This window comes from Alnus glutinosa, chromosome 3 (assembly GCF_958979055.1).
Source record: "Alnus glutinosa chromosome 3, dhAlnGlut1.1, whole genome shotgun sequence".
Classification (NCBI taxonomy): Eukaryota; Viridiplantae; Streptophyta; class Magnoliopsida; order Fagales; family Betulaceae; genus Alnus; species Alnus glutinosa.
In genome coordinates this window covers 23,970,630-23,990,754 of record NC_084888.1, presented here as the reverse complement: position 1 = coordinate 23,990,754, position 20,125 = coordinate 23,970,630, and the positions used below count along the sequence as shown (strand labels likewise).

General features: G+C 34.2%; 1 protein-coding gene across 1 annotated transcript; it reads right to left on the bottom strand.

Annotated features, from left to right (window-relative positions):
• Positions 1 to 14,562: 14,562 nt before the first annotated feature.
• On the bottom strand, positions 14,563 to 18,113 carry LOC133864044 (sulfite exporter TauE/SafE family protein 3-like). Its single transcript, XM_062300238.1, has 12 exons — positions 17,660 to 18,113; positions 17,241 to 17,400; positions 16,817 to 17,017; positions 16,678 to 16,742; positions 16,530 to 16,557; positions 16,348 to 16,442; positions 16,187 to 16,273; positions 16,011 to 16,061; positions 15,683 to 15,904; positions 15,154 to 15,247; positions 14,908 to 15,048; positions 14,563 to 14,772 (listed from the first exon to the last, which is right to left on the bottom strand). Exons 1-12 carry the CDS (start codon positions 17,864 to 17,866, stop codon positions 14,696 to 14,698), a joined length of 1,428 nt encoding a protein of 475 aa, XP_062156222.1. The 5' UTR covers positions 17,867 to 18,113; the 3' UTR covers positions 14,563 to 14,695.
• Between the last annotated feature and the right edge of the window lie 2,012 nt (positions 18,114 to 20,125).

The window sequence follows — 20,125 nt, the reverse complement described above, 5'->3', positions numbered from 1 at the left end:
AACCAAGTGTGTGTTTGTGTGCAACAAAATATCTTAAATGCGGAATTTAATAAGACAAGATATTTGTTGACGAAGTGGAAACTCTGTGAAGAGAAAAACCACTCCGTGGCAGCCAAACCCAGGAACTCCGCTATCTAAAAACAAAGTTAGTTACAAAGCACTCGTACTCACAAAATCTATTGCAGTAGTTATACCTTTAACTATAACACGAAGTCCATCATGAACGCTTCCCAAGTCTCCTACTTGAAGGGGTCTTTGATGGATTCCTTTACCTTTGGGCCGACCCCTAAGATAGACTTCACACGAACTGTTGAGCACACACCGACAACTTCTAGAGAGCTAGAAGACCTTTGATTCTCCTTAAACACCGTCTCTAAGCACTGTGAAATTTGTTACAGAATTCATACAATTTACAAGCCTAGAGCCCTCTATTTATAGGCTTACAAAGATCCTAAATCTGGGCAAATTCGGACTCTGGTTGTCGAGTGTCCGGACGGAAGATTGCCTTGTCTAGATGATCTTCTGTGATCGCCTTCTAGAATAGCGCAATTCTTTCCATAACAGGGATACGTTCGGACGGCTTGGCCGAGCGTCCGGATGGTCTTCGCTATAACTCCTTTCGACGATTAAACAGAAATCTAGAATATTCTGAAATGTTGGACATTGTCCGGACGTGTTCCCATGTCGTCCGGACGTCTTGCAGAAACTTCCCAAACATTGTCGACTTCTGAAATCCAACTCCGTGTAGAAATTGGAAAAGCTTGACCTATCATCCGGACGGTGTTGCTCTGACTTCCGAACGTCTTCAACTTAATCTGCTAGACACTGCGGGGCGTCTGGATGCCTTCAAAGGTTCGTCCAGACGATTGCACAGGAATCAGTTTTTCTGTCTTGGATTTTGCAAGGAATCTTCATGGACATCTTCTAGAAACTTGTGATCAGTCATATGTTTTGAAATGAACAATGTCCGAATATATGAAGACTCTGAAATAAGAACCGATAATCCTATTAATATGCAACTATTACATAAAGTGTTTTTGTCATTCAGAATGTTGCCAACATAAAAACTAACACAATCCTTTTAATACCATTGGAATTTGTCAATTGAAACTTAGTAGTCTTTTGTACCAACTTCATAAAGAAACACATATTGATTATGGTTTAATAAGACAACAATCCATCCGTAAATCAAATTCATTGTTGATATGCCCAAAGTACCTTAATTATGTGTCCAACACATAATTAACCTCTCTTTTGTATTAATTATCAAAATAAAATTTCAAGGTCATTTATACTAACAAAAGAAAAAAAATAATGCATCGCATAATTTCAAGCTTTTGTGCCTGGACTTGAAAACCATTTTCAAGAATAGCAAAACTTCATGAATTTATCTTGTAAAATATTTCTTTTGTGTTTATCAATATATTGTACTTATTTACAAGATATTTCATAATCAAACCTTTTAAAATCGTTGATTATAACACAAAACAGAATTTTACAACTTTAAACATGCTGCAGGATTTTTGAATTCCAAATTCGTCAACTAATGGTGAACAGATCATAATTCTTTTGATAAAAGTCGAAACATAAATCCGTTTGGACCAAAACGTCAACCATGATTTTTACATGAAAAAAAAAGTGTCAAAACATTTTTAGCACTTTTCTATAAGCATCTATAAAAAATTATAATCCACATAGGATTGCTGGAAAATACAACAATAGATGTTTCGAATGCAAAAAACAATTAAAATGGCAAACTACCTCCAAACGACTTGAAATTTTCCAGTATAGATCCTGACATGTTAAATAACATCTTCCTGGTCTAAGAAAAATTTTACAGTCTTTGGAGATCCACAAAAAAAAAATGAATTTCACAAAAGAAAATGTAACATCCCCAGCCCGCAAAGTGGTGGGTTCGCCAGTTTCCCCTTTCAGAGGCACAAAGAATTATAAGTCATACCAAAGCAGTTAACTAAATGAGATAATAAATGCATGATAAAAAGAAAACATGATTGTAATTAAAATTTTATTTAAAAGCGGAAGTGTTTGATTCAAACTTCTAAAATGATATTCCGATAGTAACAAGTTCATAATTGAAAATGCCCATATGCCACTGCACTTATTTGATTTGAAGAAAAATCGTTCATGATATGTTCCCTATGGATATCCTAGCCCCACATCCTGGCCACCTAGTCTTTGCTCAAGACCTAAAAATAGAAAGTAAACTGAATGAGCTGAAAGGCTCAGTAAATAAATCCCCAACCAAAAAACAGTTGGGTTAAATTCATTTTCTTTAAAATGATTTATTTCCTGTAACACTTCAAAACATATTTAACACATATCACTATTTAAATGAAGACACAAATTAATTTCGAAATGAAATGATTTCCAATAAAACTATGATAAAACCATTCATCTTCTTCAGAACACATAAATATATGGGGAAACTTCACAAAAGGGTATTAAACTATAGCGCTTTTTCACTTAAGGGTACCAATGTAGCAAAACATTCAATTGAGTGTATGCATTTATTGAAACTATTCAATGTCAGGTATTCCGTCAGTCTCCGTTCTAAATCGATAACAGAACCCACAGCACGTGTGTTTCATGTGATTTTTAACGGGCGAAGTACCCGTTTTGCCCCTCATTTAAACAAAGAAAGGACTTGTCATTATCCCTGTGATTTTGTTGGCAGCCAACCAGTGCGTGGAAGGTTCAAATTCTTGTTTTAGTTTCTGATTTTGGATGAATAACAATCGCAACAACAACAACACAAACCAGGCGAATCTAAACCCATCGACCTTTTTTGCCCAATCTTTTAATTTGCAAGATAACACCAATCGTGATGATTTTATTATCTTCTTCTTGTATGTGGGGCATATGTATATATACCTGCTTTCGGGATGACGATGAGAGGACGCTGATTGCTGGGTTTCTCTTCAAGCCAAGGGATAAGGATGGTGATGAGTCAGGATGATCTTAACCAAAAACTCACGGAATTAAATGCCCACATCTCACCTTGAAACAGCTGACAAATGCCTCTACCAATCATTTCATTCCAGAGCAAAATCTTTTAGAGAAAAATCAATCGGATCACCAATTTAAATTTCCACACATTTTCATGAATTCCAGCTAATTAAAAAACTCAAAAATCTGTTTTATAAAAGTTAAAACAGAGGAAAATCAGAGCTACTTGAGCAAGCGACGAAACATTGGAGGTCCAGTCCGGTGCTTTAATCGGCTTTGCTCAGCGCTTTAATCGGTTCTGCTCGGCGCTTTAATTGCGGTCGCCTTCTTCGGGAGCTACTTAAGCAAGCGACAATCGGAGATCCGAGTCATTGGCCGGAGGTTTTGACAGCAAAAATCCCTAATAAACCACTACCCATTTCCTAAACGGCAAAATCTCTAATCCCTAAACGGCCCAAAATAAAAACCCAGAGATTTTGACGGCAAAAATCACGATCATAGTCGACTCCATGAAGACGGCAAAAATCCCTTGTAAGGAAGGATCCCGCGATTTTGAACTCACTTCCATAGAATTCGTCGTGCTTAACATCACTGGGATTGGTTTTTCTGTATTGAGTAACTTTCCTTATCTGGTCTAGCCGTCGCCTGAGGAGCAGCTTCAGTCTGGTGGTGAACAGAAGGATTCAGGGATGGCGGACAAGAATCGCGTTTCCCTTCCAAAAAGTCAAGACCTTTTGACAACAAAATCCCTAATCACGGATTGTTTTGATCAGTTTTTTTTTTTTTTTTAGATGATCATTTTTTAATAGATTAATAAAAGATTAATGAATATATTTTTTTAATAGATTTAAATGAATATTTTTTTTTAATAGAGGGGTATAAAGGGAAGATTTGCTTAAAAAATCACATGAAACACACGTGTTGTGGGTTCCGTTATCGATTTAGAACGGAGGCTGACGGAATACCTAACATTGAATAGTTTTGATAAATGCATACATTCAATTGAACGTTTTGCTACATCGGTACCCTTAAGTGAAAAAGCGTTATAATTTGATACCCTTTTGTAAAGTTTCCCCTAAATATATTTATTTATAACTAACATTCTCATAATAGGAACCATGTACACGGTACTAGGGTTGCGCGGTCCTTGTGACCATGGCAATGCATGAGGCCGCATACGTGCCTTCTGGCCAGCCAATTAACTTACTTGGTCCACTCAACATGGCAAAAAGCGATGCAATACCACCTTTTGGCATAGCCTCCTTCAATGGTTGAGCTTCCATCCCAACATCGGTACCGAGCTGTGTTTTCATTTGATCCTCTTGGGCCAAAAATATCTCCGTCATTCATGCCTTCATCTTATAAATCTTTGGGTTAAATACCTTATACACCCCTGTGGTTTAAAAACTTTATTTTTTGCCCTCTTAGTTTTCAGTTTTTTCATACGTGGTATCTGTGCTATGCGAAAAAATGGAGATGGTACCTCCGTCAATTTTTCGTTCAAAATTGACGGATTTCCAAGTCAGAAACACATGTTACCATTGAAATTGTGACACGTGGCTACAACTTTTTTTTTTTTTTTTGTTTTTTAATCCTTCTTTTTTTTTTTAAAAAAAAAAAAACTAAGCCACCCCCTTTGGGCCACATGGGGTAGTCGGCCACTCCCATTTGGGCCAAAGGGGTGGCTTAGCCACCCCCAGGGCCAGTTTTGAGGGCGGTCGAACCACCCCTAAGGGCCAAAATGGGGTTGGCTGAAACTACCCCCATTTGGCCACTCCCATTTGGCTTGGGGTGGTTCGGCCATCCTCATGCCCAAAACCATTTTTATTTTTATTTTTTTATTTATTATTATTATTTTTTTTTTTCACTTTGGCCCTTGGGGGTGGCCCAAAAGGGGTGGATTGAAAAAAATTGTGTAGCCACTGGTCGCAATTTCAATAGGGCCACGTGTCGGTGACGTGAAAATTCATCAGTTTTGAATGGAAAAATTGATGGAGGTACCATCTCCGTCTTTTCGCATAGCACAGGTACCACGTGTGAAAAAAAAAATGAAAACTGAGGGGGTAAAGAGGTATTTAACCTTAAATCTTTTCATCTCTTTTACTTCTTTTGATATCTTTAGGGCGACGTGTAGGAGGGTTTTCTATCTTCATAATTCTCATAATTATTACCTTCGAAAAAAACGCTTACCCAATTTGGGAGTTTTCCAAAAATAAAAATTGAGTATATCTAGAAATTATTTCAAGATAAGAATTTTCTAAAACAAATATATTTTCTCAATGATATAATTTTCGATAGACAACTTTCATTTTCAAAAGCTCTTTTGAAACCTTTTATTTATGAAAGTAAGCTAAATTCGAAATATAGTAATAAAATAATTATTCACTTATACATACCTATAGCGTCTAAAACAATGGATAAAATATCATGACATAAAATAAGTTTAGAAGGGGTAGAAGATCTACTTACCTCGATACTGTTGCTAAAAGGTGCTCTTGTCTAGCAACTACCTGAACCAAGTGTATGGTTATATTAATATATGGCTGCTAGCCTAGCTAGGATAGACCAACCGACCTACCTAATTAAAACAACTACTCGGGTCCAAAACTTATATTAGATGGATTAATTGCACTTTCTAAGCATGTTATTACAAATTTTATAGAACTTCAACAACCATCAAATTCTTTAATAATTATGCGAGAATAATGCAACCTTTAAACTAGTTTAATGGAAATTCGCATAGTGAACATAATATATGAAATTTATAATTAATTATTAAAATTATTTTCATGAAAAATTTAAGCCTTATAAGATTCTGACCTAGCTCAATTTTCCATGTTCTTAGAAAAAGTGTTCTTGCATAGGATTGTGCATCATACTACTTAAGATTGGCTAACAAATTTCATGTGGCTTTAACGAATTAACAACAGTATAGTTTGGTTAGGGGAGTTACTCCCTTGACCAATTCATATGTACTCATGAAATCATGTAAATTACAAAAGTTTACTACTAATTTAGATATACTTGAAAGTCATTTGAAATCTAATGTCGATTGGAGTGTATAGATTCAGTTACAGGGAATACCTATGTGTTTTTTCTTAGTTATAAAATAAAAATAAAGTATACATGCAAATCGGTCTTAGCATTAATGGATCTAATTGATGCAGACTTATGATTTTTCAAAGAAAAGTGATCACATAAACCAAATGTTAATAGATTAAAAATCAATAAATCGATGTCATCGTTTGAGTTTCCAATGTCTTAAACCTGAAAGTACAAACTCAAGGAATGAAATTAATGGTGGTGACACGTGGTTTCTTGCAACTTCCTATAAAATAGATGAAATCAATAGACATAATGCATGATTTCATGTTCTAATTTAGTATTCGAAAACTAAGTGGGCAAAAGTAAATAATATAATATGTTATTTCACAAAGTCCTATCTATATATGCATGTTTATCAAAGCACATGATGCTATTTTGATTTTATAAACTTTCTAAAAGAGAAATAAAGATAAAGATGCCTACTCAATGCGATATGTGATTTTGCTTTTGAAACAAATTGGTTGATAATCTTCTCCTCCTCGTGCCGTCTAGGTTAGAAGAGAGGAAGATAGGCCAACTTTCTTGACAAATGAGTAGTAGTCAAATAGGATGTAATGCTAGGCTTTGGTGTTCTTGAAAAAGAATACGAGGAAGAGAGAGAGACGGCTATGTGTATTTTGTTAGAAGAATGAGACGAGGAAAAAAAAAATAGATGAGAGTCTAATGTATACGGCTAGGGTAGAGAATCGAGGCTAGGGTTTGTGTCTTGGGTTCCATTTTGTTTCTAAGGTTTTTAAGAATGAAGTGATTTAGGGAATTTTGACAAATTAATTTTTTTTGATATAAATACCAAAAGTGGCGTGGATGGTTGTATGCAATGATAAGAGATATCATTATTTTGTCTAAAAGACAACACCCAATGTGATTTTAATGCAAGAATGAATGTATTAAAAATCTTGTCATACTAAATCGTATCATTACTTATCATTATGACTATTTTGAAATTTTCAATTTCAAATATGGTATCACATGTGATATGGAAAATATTTGCATGTGATAATGAAAGGCCAATCTATTAATGCGTACAAAATATGCAAAATATTGAGCTAACCTTAATCCATGCAATTTCTAAATGTAATGGGATGCACATATGGACTAAAATTATTAAGGAAAGATTGCATAGGATCTTAATTTGATTTGAAATAAATTTGTCAATGCATATTGATGATGGAAAATCTTGTAAGAATTAATAAAGAACAAATGATTTCTCTTTTAAATCCTTCAATGCAATTTTTCATAATATCATTTTATGCATTAATTCTATCCAATTTTGTTTCATTTGAATAAAGATGTAATGTGGACTAGGTTCATGACAAGGAAATTAAAACTAATCGATGCAATTTACTAACTTGCCTTAAAATTAATATTTTAAAATTCAAACTTGGAGTCTTCAAGATGCATGGACGGCTAGGGTTTTTAGAACTAGGGTTTTTATAAGAAATCTCATTATAAGGAAATAGGTCATATTTGTGCAAAGATATAAAATTTGTTTTGTGGAGATTCGATCTAATGCCCTTTTAATACTCTATTTGCTAATTAACAATTAAATTAACCATTTTTTTTTATATTGGACTTTAAAATAGAAATATCTATGTTATGCTTTTAAGGGTGCATCGATCCATCTAACTAAGATAAACCAATCACACTAATGAGCACACACATCTCTAAGCCCATCTACCTGGCCAAGCCTACAATTTTTCTCTAATTTAGAATTGAGGTCGTTATAGAAAAACAGTCAAACAAATTTCTATGAACTACTTTCTTTACCATGTTTTCCTTATAGTTGGCTCTTATACCACTTGTTGGGAATTGGTTTGCAAAAACAATATTGCCCAGCAGAAAAATAAAATTCCCAAATCTATGAATGAACTTTGTGAAGAACAGGTGAATAACAATGCTATTTTAAAAATAAACTACAAATAAGAAACACTTACTTGAACGTGTTTAAAAATAAATGGCAACTCCTTGGCTATATGGTCAAGATTAAGCTCATTGCTCCTTGACGAAGAACGTGCAATGAACCTTCAAATCTTCTCACTAATGAATGATGATAACAAAGAAAGTGGGCTCTCAACTTACTCTTCAAAATTTTAAACTTATTCTCGAGAGTTAACTTAAGAATATTAGTTCTTAGTAAAAACTAAAGAACTATAGCAAATAGCTTATACTTTGAAGAGCTACTGACATATCTATTTATAAGCTCAGAATACTCGGAGAATGTGAGATTTAAGCAATGTGAGACAAGCTGTAGTTGAAGTTCTAGATAAACTAGAACTCCCTTGTGGTGGTGGACGGCTAGGGCTAGGAAACTTCCAAGCCTTCCACCACTTGTATGTGACGCATAGGGCCAGAGATTATTTCCTTGGCCCATGCATCCACTTCATGCTTATGGGTTTGGGTTTTATCCCAAAGCCTAATCTCCTTTTTGCATATGATACAAAGTTGAAATAATAAAAAAAAACTAGCCCAATAAATAAAAAGCATGATCTGGTTAAATGAAATCAGTTTGGTGAGGGACTTAAAGAAAAAATAAAAACTAGCCAAAATAGTTACGACTCTTCCATTCACTATTTAATTAGAATTGATTCCACTAAACAATTATAATTGCATTCTAGTTTATATTTTTTATTAAAACAATTAATCCTTTAAACTTAGTTAATTTTGACTTTTAAATCCTCCTTGAAATCTTTCATATTATAATTAAAGCCAAGATACTGCCATTTAATTCTATACATCTTTTTCCTTGAGTCCCCTGATTTTATATATTATTCTCGTACTCGTGAAAGACTTCTCACATGTACTTTGTATTTCAATATCTTATACTGAAATGCTCTGGCTAAAGACTTAGAATAATCTAATCTATAAAATCAATTTCAAGAGGAAAATTCTTATCCTTTTAATAAAGGACTTGGATTCCATATTAAGAAAAGCTTTCAATATTTTGAGATATTTGGTAAGTTTCTAAATAAGGCTTTGATTTATTTTATGTAATTTCTAAGTTGTTAACTTTGTTTTAAAAATTTGTGATTTTATAAGTTTTTATTATTTTAAGTTTTAAAAGTTATTTAATGTTTTAAGTTGTGTTTTAAACATGGCTTTTCAAAGTGACGTATTTAATTTAAGAATCATGTTGTTGTGATGTCCGAGTAAAAATAAAGATTTTGTTTTTTCTTTTTTTAAAAAATAACTGGATAGCACAATAATAATAATAATAATAATAATAATAATAATAATAATAATAATAATAATAATAATAATAATAAACACTCACTCTCCCACTTGGTCGGTTGAAGATAGCAAGGAGGACACCTTAAAAGCCTAGTTTTAATATTTTATGATTTTTAAAGTTATTAGATTATTTGATGTTTTAATGTTATATTTCAAACAGGTGTTTTCAAAACTGGGTATTTAATTAAATACGTTGTTATAATGCTTGAATAAAAATGCGATATTTTATAAAAGCGTTGTTATGCCATCCATAGTTCTACAAGATTTTTATAAAGCACTGTTATTCTGCCCAATTTTATAAAGAATAAAATTAGGATTATTTATATTTATACAATTGTGCTATCCAATTATTTTTTTTATAAAGAAATGTAAAACTCAATATTTTACATTAAGGAAGCCACCATGTTGATTTTGTACAAAAACAGATAAACTTTTATAATGCCTTGTTAGCTTAAAGGGTATTTTGGACATTAATGATAAATGTCGATGTGCTGCCCGTATATTTTTGATAGTATTATAAACTCTATTTTTGATTAAGTTGTATGATTATTAGTTGTTAATAAAATAAGCCATAAATTGGCTTAAAACCTATTTTGGTATCTCACTGTTCCAGTTAAAATAAACGTGAACTATGACCTGCCTTTAATATTGGATGATTTATGGTTTAGCTATTTTAGGTTACAGAACTCTATTGTGTGAGTTTTAGATTGTTTTAACCCTATAGGTTTAAACTAATTTTCTGTGTCATTTCTCTATTTTAGCTATGTCCTATATTTTGGGAATATGTTTATGTGATGATTGTGATAATTAGTTGACTTTTAATTTATATGGTTAAAGCCTTGACAACAGTAATAAGTTACTTAAAACTCATGTTTATGAATAGAAAAGAAACTGATAAATATACCATCTCTGGTATATGGGTATTTCATGCAGTGGTTGAACTGAGGATTGTTCCAAAGTACTGTAAGTATTTCTAAAATACTTACTAAGAGTGATATTGGTTTCCATAATATGATGATTTCTGTTTTATTTAATTGTTTGCGTGTGACTGAAACTTTGCATATTTTGTTATTATGATTAATGAATTTATTTATAAAAGAGTTGGGAGTGATGTCTGCCAACAGACCAGGGAGTGACGTCTGCCTGTGCCAAAAATATTAATAAAGAATAGAGTAGGGAGTTACGTCCATCGACGGACCAGGGAGTGACGTTTGCCTGTGCCAAAAAGATAACAATCATTAGAGGAGTTACGTCTCTTAGAACTCACTAAACGGGAGTTACGTCTCGTATCATTCGTTAAACTGGAGTTACGTCTCCCCTATAACACGTTAGATAGGAATTACGTCTCCTAGAACCCATTGAGTGGAGTTACATCTCCTAGAATCTATTGCTAGAGTTACGTCTCTATAAGAATGAATGCAAGAAGAAAATGGTTACTTAAATAAATAAGACTATGCATATAAAATTGTCATTAATTTATTTTGTTGCATTGTGTTTCTTTAAATAAATAAATCAGCAATCATATCATTATTGAAAACAGTTGACTCATTTATGGGTATATGGAATTGTGGTATTATCCACAATCTTATGGATGATTGTACAGGAACTAAGGTTGGGAACACCAGGATTACCAGGATCCTTATGCTAATCCTGATGAGTGTGGACAAGGCTATCTACCATCTCTTAGGTGTGATGGACTACCCTATTTGGTTTATCCTTTTATTTATATGTGTCAAACCCCTTTTTATATGTTTCTTTGGTGCTGTAATATTTATTACAGTATGATTGGTATTTTATAACAGTGCCGTCTATGGCATATATTTTACTATTTTAAAATGTATTTATTATGTAAGAACACTAAGTTATATTACTTATTTAGAGGTAATTCAGTCAGCTCTGATGTATTATATTCCCAAGTCTTTGAGAAAAAATAATATTCCACTGCCAAATTTCGCGGGGTGTTACACTAGTTTATATTTTTTATTAAAACAATTAATCCTTTAAACTTGATTAATTTTGACTTTTGAATCCTCCATGAAATCTTTCATAGCAGAATTAAAGCCAAGATACTGCCTTTTAATTCTCTACCTCTTTTTCCTTGAGTCCCATGATTTTATATATTATTCTCATACTTGTGAAAGACTTATCACATGTACTTTGTATTTCAGTATCTTATACCGAAATGCTCCAGCTAGAGACTTGAATAATCTAATCCATAAAATAAATCTCAAGAGGAAATTTCTTATCCTTTTAATAAAGGACATGGATTCCATCTTGAGAAAAACTTTCTCACAATGTTAATTGCGAACACCTAACGCATCGAGTATGTTGACCATCAATTTTGTCTAACCAATAAATGCATCAAAGTGATCTACACTTCACATCTGAGTACACTATCCTCTCAGGATTTAGAATTAATATCATAAGTAATATTGGGAGTATGAGTCTTTCCTTTGACTGTATTTTCATGGAAAAACAACTCCAAAGGTCAGTTCAGTGCATAACACTTACACATCAACCTGAAGCCTTTTAATTTTACATGATCAAGATAAATCACAAAGATTTGATGTGTAACAGTCTTCGCAAATGGAATGCTAAATTCCATTACTGACTGTGAACTATCCAAAGTTTAAGACTACAAGGATTATGGACTAAGATCTTCTGTGATAACACTTTATTCACACCATCGACTATATTCAATATAATTTATGGGCATTTCACATGCAAAATATACATAGAACAATATTAAGTATGTAAAATAACATATGCCTTATGTTCAGAAATTGATCAGTGAATAACAACTTTATTCATTATTAACTTATATGTCAACAATACATTGGGATTTAAGGCAGAAACCCCAATAGTTGTGACCGGCACAGCCATGCTTGTGTGGTGGTCACTATAGACGATTTCACTAGTGGTGAAGGCTACTCGAGGTTGGACTTGGTCCTGCTGCTAGTAATGAATGGTAGAGTACAATATGTGAGGCACCGTATTGTATTACAAGTGCCTCAGGATAGCGTCAAGTTTGCTTGTAAGGGGTTGATATCTTAGAATAGACTATATGGAATTTAATTATGACATGATACTCTTGTTAAAACATATATTATATTTATATTGTATTCATGATCATTTGTCAAAGGAAGTATCGTAATTGTGCATTTATGTGTGTGACTTACATCTTAATATTTGAATTCATTTCATAATAACATGTGTAATATGCGTATTATTACTCACTAAGTCTTAGACTTACACTTGTATCTTTTCCACCTATGAAACATGCATTATTTTATAGATAGTTTTTGTGATATATGGCAATTTCAGAGTAGCTTATGGTCTTACTGGAGAGAGTGCTCAGCATCATCTTTGAGGATTTAGATCCCATTTGGCTGGCACAGATGTAGAGAGGAGATAGTGAATCCCGACGGGATATGCTAGATATTATCTATATGCTTTATCCCCTTAGGTGTAGGATTTGAATCTTGATGTTTATGACTCATACACTTGTTTGCTTTGGATTTGTATCTTCATATTTTGATGACTTGTCATTTGAACGTACTTTGAGAGCCTCAGCTATTAACTAATTGGTAGTTAACTCCCTGGTTCATCTCCCAGCCTAAAATCATTTGAACATACTCTAGCTAATCTAATTGTGATTGTGAATTTTATAATGCTATCTTATCTTTTAAGTGAAAGTCTCCGCTGCTGACTCTCTTCGGAGAGGATAAGATCCCCATGGTCTTATTCTTGATGGAGTAAGACTGGGTGGTGAAAGATAGAGTTAACTACCACTTAATTAATTTCATTGGGGCGTTACATGCACGTGGGCCACCTGAGGTCGGACTCGGTCGGGCTGCTTGTATATGACTGTGTGGGTACATGTCCGGGGCACAAGAGTTGTATTATAGGTCACTCGGGACAGCGCTAAGCCTGCCAAGAATGGGTTAATATCATGGGTAGACCATAATGTGGAACTATGACATGATCACTTGTTATAAGCATGTACTATATCTATATTGCATCCATGATCATCTTATGAATTGTGAAGCGATACTTGTATCTTGATGCATGTGGTTTATATCTTAAATACCTAAGTTCCCCATATGATAACATGTATACATTATGCGTATTATTACTCACTAAGTCATGGACTTACGTTTATATTTTTTTTATCTATAAAACATCTTTTTTATAGATATTTTTGCTAAGGACGACATCAGAGAGGCACTTGGCCCTTTTGGAGGGAGTGCTCAGGATAATTTTTCAAGAGTTTGATCCCATGTGGTTAGCCAGGATGTGGAGAGGAGATGGTAATACCCGCTAGGACATGATATAGATTATCTTTATGCTTTATCTTCTTAGGTGTAGGACTTGACTTTTGATGTTATGATATGACTCTTAGATCTTGGTTCCAGATATGTGTTATATTGGACGACTAGTCTTTTGACTGTAATTTGAGAGATTTGGCTATCTATGTTATGATGTTTTAGTTTCACTCTGACAATTCTTATTTGTGATTGTGGGTTTTTAAATTTCTATCTTTTGTTATTAGTGAAAGTCTTCCGTGGAGACTTTTTTTGGAGAGGATGAGATCCCCGTGGTCTTATTCTTCTTTCAATAAGATTGGGAGATAAACCACGGAGTTAACTACCAATTAGTTAATGTCATTGGGACGTTATAGATTGAACATCCAAAAGATCGAGACAAAGATAATTTGAATTTGAGGATGAATTATTTCCAATCTGAGTTGACTAATGCAAGAGAAGATACTGAATTAGAAGCTGAGTTGTCAGATAGTAAATTAATGGTGCCACTTGAATTTTTTAACAAAAAAGATTTAATATTAGAGAATTATTTTTAGAATAATATTTTTTACTTTCTCTACAAGTATTTTGATTTTCATAATTTTTGTTTCTTTATTTTTTCTACATAAAATTAGCCTATATAAAGGCAGGTTTGTATTATTTTACTATTTAGTTTTAAAGTATCAATAAAAATTTCAGTCTTTAAAAATTATTCTCAGTCGTATATACCACATGACTCATTCCCTATATCTTTGAGAGGTTATCATTTGGTTGATTATAACACTTTGAACCTCTAGTCAAAGAAATCGTAGTTTCAGAACCCTGAAAGCAAGTGTTACATGATAACAGTCCAGTTGTCTGCCGTCCGACTAAATTTAGGACCTGATTAGTGGTTGAAAAATCGTGCACCATCTGTTTGACTACCATGTGAAAAGTATTGAAATAAGGCATGAGAATCGAACTTAAATTCAACATGTACTCCGTAAACCTAGTAAATTATGAATCTCAGGGACCAATGGTAGGTTAATCTGGTTCCTAAGTATGAGAAGTTCAATATATGTTAGGGCCGGAGAATATCTACAGAAAGATTTCTATGTACAAAGGCTTTCAAATCCCAAGTCCTCCTTGTGCTTAATCTGTTCAACCATGTGTGCTATGCCAACCCCGCCTGTTTAAGATGGAACAAAAGTTCGTGCTCTCTCGTTAATGATATTCAAAAATAAAAAATAATAATAATAATAATAAAATAAAATAAAATTAAAATTCAATGAAGAAATCGAGAACATGAAAGCAGTACACATACCTAGTGATATCGCACTCACAAAAATTGTGGCGGCTAGGATGAAGATGATCAGCGATGCTCTCCCTAATATGGCGATCACCTTTGTTACCACATGTTGTCCTACAAGAGCAGCAATGGTTGCCACGCCAAAAAAGTAGAGCGCTGCAAAGGTTTAAATACAAAAATGTTGAACTATATATACGAAAACATTTGATGTCTTTACCACTTGCTTGTTGAAAGTGCTCCTCAATAATCAGTATCCCTTACCATAAGGAACTGGGAAGCGTTTTAGAAGGTAATATTCAACAACAGACATGGATGAAGAAAATGCCATGGCAAATGTGGCCGTGGAACTTGACACCTGCATGATCATTCTAAACAGGTCAGTCCAGGAATTATATGAATGAACTCCAAATATACAATTGATGTAATAACTACCCAACTTTCTGGCATGGTTTTTTACCGAGCCCACATACCATATATCATTGATGCAGTAAGTACCTAGATTCAATTGAGATATGATATATTGCTATTTCAAGACACAACTCTTGATCACCCTTTTATCTACCTGACAACTTTTACTTTTACTTTATTTTTTATTTTTTATTTTTAGAAAAAAAAACCCTACTGCTAGCTAGGGGAGGACAACCTTGCCACATGGGCAAGATAGTCAAGAATTGTATCTTGAGGTGATAAAAAATCATATCTCGATTCAATTACCCCACTAGATTTATTTTTACCCACAAACTATTGCATGCATGACATGTGTAATTATAGTTTTAGCCTTTAGGATCACCTGAGGAGGGATTCCCAGCTCAAGAAAAAGTGGACCAAGAATGAACCCTCCACCAAGACCAAGCAACCCACCGACGACGCCAGCTACAATGCCGCAGGCACAATAAAGAACCAGCTGATACACACGCCAATTTGTGCCTGCTTCTCCCTTGGATGCAATCACCCTCCGCCCTTTGTACAGGTTAACAGCCTCATATGTAGTCATTCCAACGGCCACAGGGATCTGACAGACAAGATCGAAAGAAAAAATGATGATCAGCCTGCTGCGCGCTGCTATAAAGAAAGAAAATACATTTGTTAAATTCTCTTATCAAAGTCATACAAGGTACCTGCAGCAGGTTTAATGCCCAATATGCCGCTGAACAAGTATTTGTGTAATTCTAATTCCAACACACAAGTATCCCATTAATTCGCTTGTAAATGACAAAAAAAAAAAAAAAAAAAATCCCTCCAAAATTTAGGCTTTTGTGATGAAAATTAAGTAACACATAGCGCTATTGGAAACCTTGGCAATCTGAACTGCAAGAATTATGGCCCAGACAGCCACAAGAAGTCCAAGTTCCTTCCAGTAAATGTTCTTAAGAATAGAGACCTGGGTAAAGGTTGCAGAAGTCATGAGTTCTGAAAATCATCAATCAAATGGAAGTAATTACTGCGTTTTCTTACCTCTGCTCTCTTAGAGTCCTTGGTTTCTGTACCAGTGCCGTTGCTTGGGTCTTCAGGTTCAGGTCTGGGTTCGCGAGCTTCACTGCCAGCAGCACCTGATCAAAGGGAATATTAGCGTGCCAAAATAATTCACCAAGACAGACCTCAGAAGGAAAAGAAAATGTTATTTGAAATCAACTCACCATTTGATTGCAAGCGTTGAGCAACCTCCTAGAAACCAAAAAACAATTAAGAAAAATGGAAGACGGTGGATCGTGGATGAATTCTAAATGAACACCAAAAAACATCAACACGAACATGATCGAATGAGCAAAGTTTTAGCTAGACCACCTTTTTAACTCTGGTTTCCTTTTTCCATGTTTCAACACCCTTGAGGAAAGCCTTGGTTGACATAACTGCAGGGAATTAAGCAGGGTCATGAAGAAAGAAAAAACGTGGAGAAAAGACTGCAGTGCAAAACAACCGTTACCTATGAAGATAATAATTAACAAGATTGTGATCATCCATTCAGCAAAAATCACATTGAAAGAAACTCCAATACTGATCCCCAGCACCAACATTGGTTGAAATAGAAGTGCCAGGTCATAGTCAATGATGGGCTGCTCAAGGGTAGGATGCCTTTGCCTTAGGTTGTAGAAAACAGTTGCAGCTGCTCCACCCGTGATCATACCTGACAAAAAAACCAGACCACAAAAATTTTCTGACAGGTTTTCTTCAGTAGAACCGTGACAAGCAGGTTAGCAAAAGTACTATAAACTGTTCATTGTCAGAAAGCTTAATTATGTAGACAATTCCTGACAGTGGATTTCCATGGAACATATATTAATGGAAAATGCTATACGTGGCAGCTGTAAATGCAAAAGAAATGACAAAGCAGTGATGAGAATACCTACATTTTGATAGAGCCGTCGAAGATTTCTGATCAAACCCAATAATCAAGGTGAACATCGGAACAAAAATTCCACCACCGCCAACCCCTCCCACACTCCCAAACGCTGCACCCAAGAATCCAATTATTGTACCCACAGCAATCTTCCAGCCAAATTTCATGTCCTGCCCATTTCTCAACATGTTTGATAAAAACATTTGCCATGAGTAGAATCAATAGAAAGAGTACTTTAGCAAGCAAAAGTAAGTAGAGTAAAACTGAATCCGCCGGTTAATTCGCTGGAAAAAAGTAATTATGAAAACAAAGAAAATGGGATTATATAATATTTTTAATGTGATGAAAATAATCAACTAATAGTGACATGAAAGAACCTATAAACAAACAAGCATGCATGTCTATCTAAATTCATGAAAGATTGAGTACCGGCCAAACATGCTTATGACCCGATGGAGCAGCAGCCTTGGACACTTTCATTACATAACGAGGTTCAACCTCTTCAGTCACTTTGTAAGTTGAAGCTCTTTGCTCCGAAGTTTGTTTTGCCGAAGCCATAACAAGAAAAGCAATCACAACCATTAATCCAATAATCAATCTCGATCCCCACCGTTCATATCCAATCCCGGCCATCATATATTTCAAAACCAGAACTTAACAAAGCCACTACTGAAATTAAAGCTCAAGACCAAGAAAAGAAAACACACTAAAGAGCTAGCCGGTATGAATCCCTGAGTGGAAGCAGATTGACTAATATCCACTGTACGTAAAATTTCCACTCAAAAAGTTTTAATTAAATATTATTCCGTTGGTTTGATTGGAAAGGGAACGCTATGCAGGAGTGCATTTCCTATAAATGAGCTTGAAAAAGTCGTTGTGAACTCGTACGTACAGTCGCTCTCTGTGTGTGTGTGTGTTTGTCCATATCGTTAAAAGCTTTGAAGGCTTTTAGTGGTTGCGGGAGAAGCACACCTCTACATTAAGGAAAATTAACCTACTGTTTTTACAGTTACTCTAAAAGATACTTCTCCTTTATATATTAATTTCTGGAGTCTACACGCTAACCCATCTCTATTAAGTAAAGCTCCTTTCCTTTCGTTTCCATAGGAAAAAAAAAAAGAAAAAAAAAGAGGGGTAAAAAGTTCCTTTGTCGGGAAGAGAATCTTATTCTTATTACAGTATTATTGTTAACCATTACTACTGACTAGATTTTCTTTGCAAGCTGTTTGAGATTTGATTTGACGTGTTTGTGAATTGTGACTCTCACAACAAAGTCCCAATTTGGGAGAACAATGCTATAGGGTTAGGAGGATAAAATTAAGTATGATATCAAAGATTCACAAAGCTTTTATATGAAGCCAAGTTGTTCGTATATATGCTAGCTCGTCAATCTTTCTTTTTCTTTTTCTTTAGTGAATTTTTGATTTACAAGTAAAAGGAACCGTTTATTTAATCAAAAAGGGAAAAAATAAAATGAAACACTAAATAATACATAATTCATCTAAGACATAGAATATTGCCGGCCTTTAGAAGTCTTGATTTCTATTTTGACTTAAAATCATCCCTTTTCTAATAAAATATTTTTTATTAAAAAAATGAAAAGAACAATTAAGTTGAGTTGAGATCAATTAATGGAGAATGCAAAAAATAAATAAATTTGATGGATATATAAGAGCAATGCTAGCAGCGAAAATCAAGTTGATGAGGCACAATAGTTTTTTTTAGCAGTTTCACAACTTCACATGGGTACTAAAAAGTGCTAATTAAGTACAATTTCTCAATTAGTACTCCCTACCGTACGCACCGATTTGGCTTACGGTGCTCTTAAAAAACTGTAATTTTTTTTTAACAGTTTAGATTTAAATTTTTTTTTCTTTTCTTTTTTATACAATTTTTTTTTTTTTTAAACAATTATGTTATTGAGAAAAACTACCGGACATATATTATAATTTATTTTAGAATACCTAAGCCAAATCTCCCGAGCACTATTCATATATATAAAAAAAAAAAAATTCTATGGAGCACTCCTTTCTCTTTCATAGTCATTCAATCGCCAAAATCAGTAAAAAGACGGTCATAAACCGAAATCAAAATGGTTATCAATTTGGGTTGGAAAGCGAACTTGTAAAATAGGATAAAACCCACTAATGCAGTTCCCACTAAAACAAATGTTATGTTAACCATACTGTTTAGTCCGCACGTCAAACAAGTTTCTTGCTTCGTTACACCGAGAACATCTATTATTTGTCAGTTTTGCCACTCGTGGCGAAGCCAAAAATTGACTACTGTACGGGTTGTTAGAACAGTTTTCGGTATTGTTAGAACAATTTTCGGTATAATGTGGACAATAAGTTCTTAGATGCTCCTCGCGTTCTCATGATCACTGCAAAACAAACAAACTCAAGAGAACTCGTCGGGACGCAGGCAAGTCTCGCTCCGATGCTTAAGTCAAACTTTGAGGAAATTGAAAAATAAATTAACTTCTAATTTACCGCGTGTATGTGCACAATGTGTAACAAAATATTTTAAATGCGGAATTTAAAGTAGACAGATATTTTGTTAATGAAGTGAAAACTCAATAAAGAGAAAAACCACTCCAGGGCAGCCAAACCCAGGAACTCCACTATTCAGAAGACAAAGCTAGTACATAGATAGAAATACTCACATACCCGATGCAGTGATCATATCTAGCACTTTGACACGTAACCCAACGTGAATGCCTGCCAACCAAGTCTCGTACTTGAAGGGGTCTTCAATGGATTCCTTTACCTCAGGGCTCATTTCTAATATAGACTTCAATTGATGAGTACAACAACAGCACAACGGCAACAACTTGAGAGCTAGTGGATTTTCATAATTTCTCCTTAAAATATACTCTCTAAGCTATGAAGAATT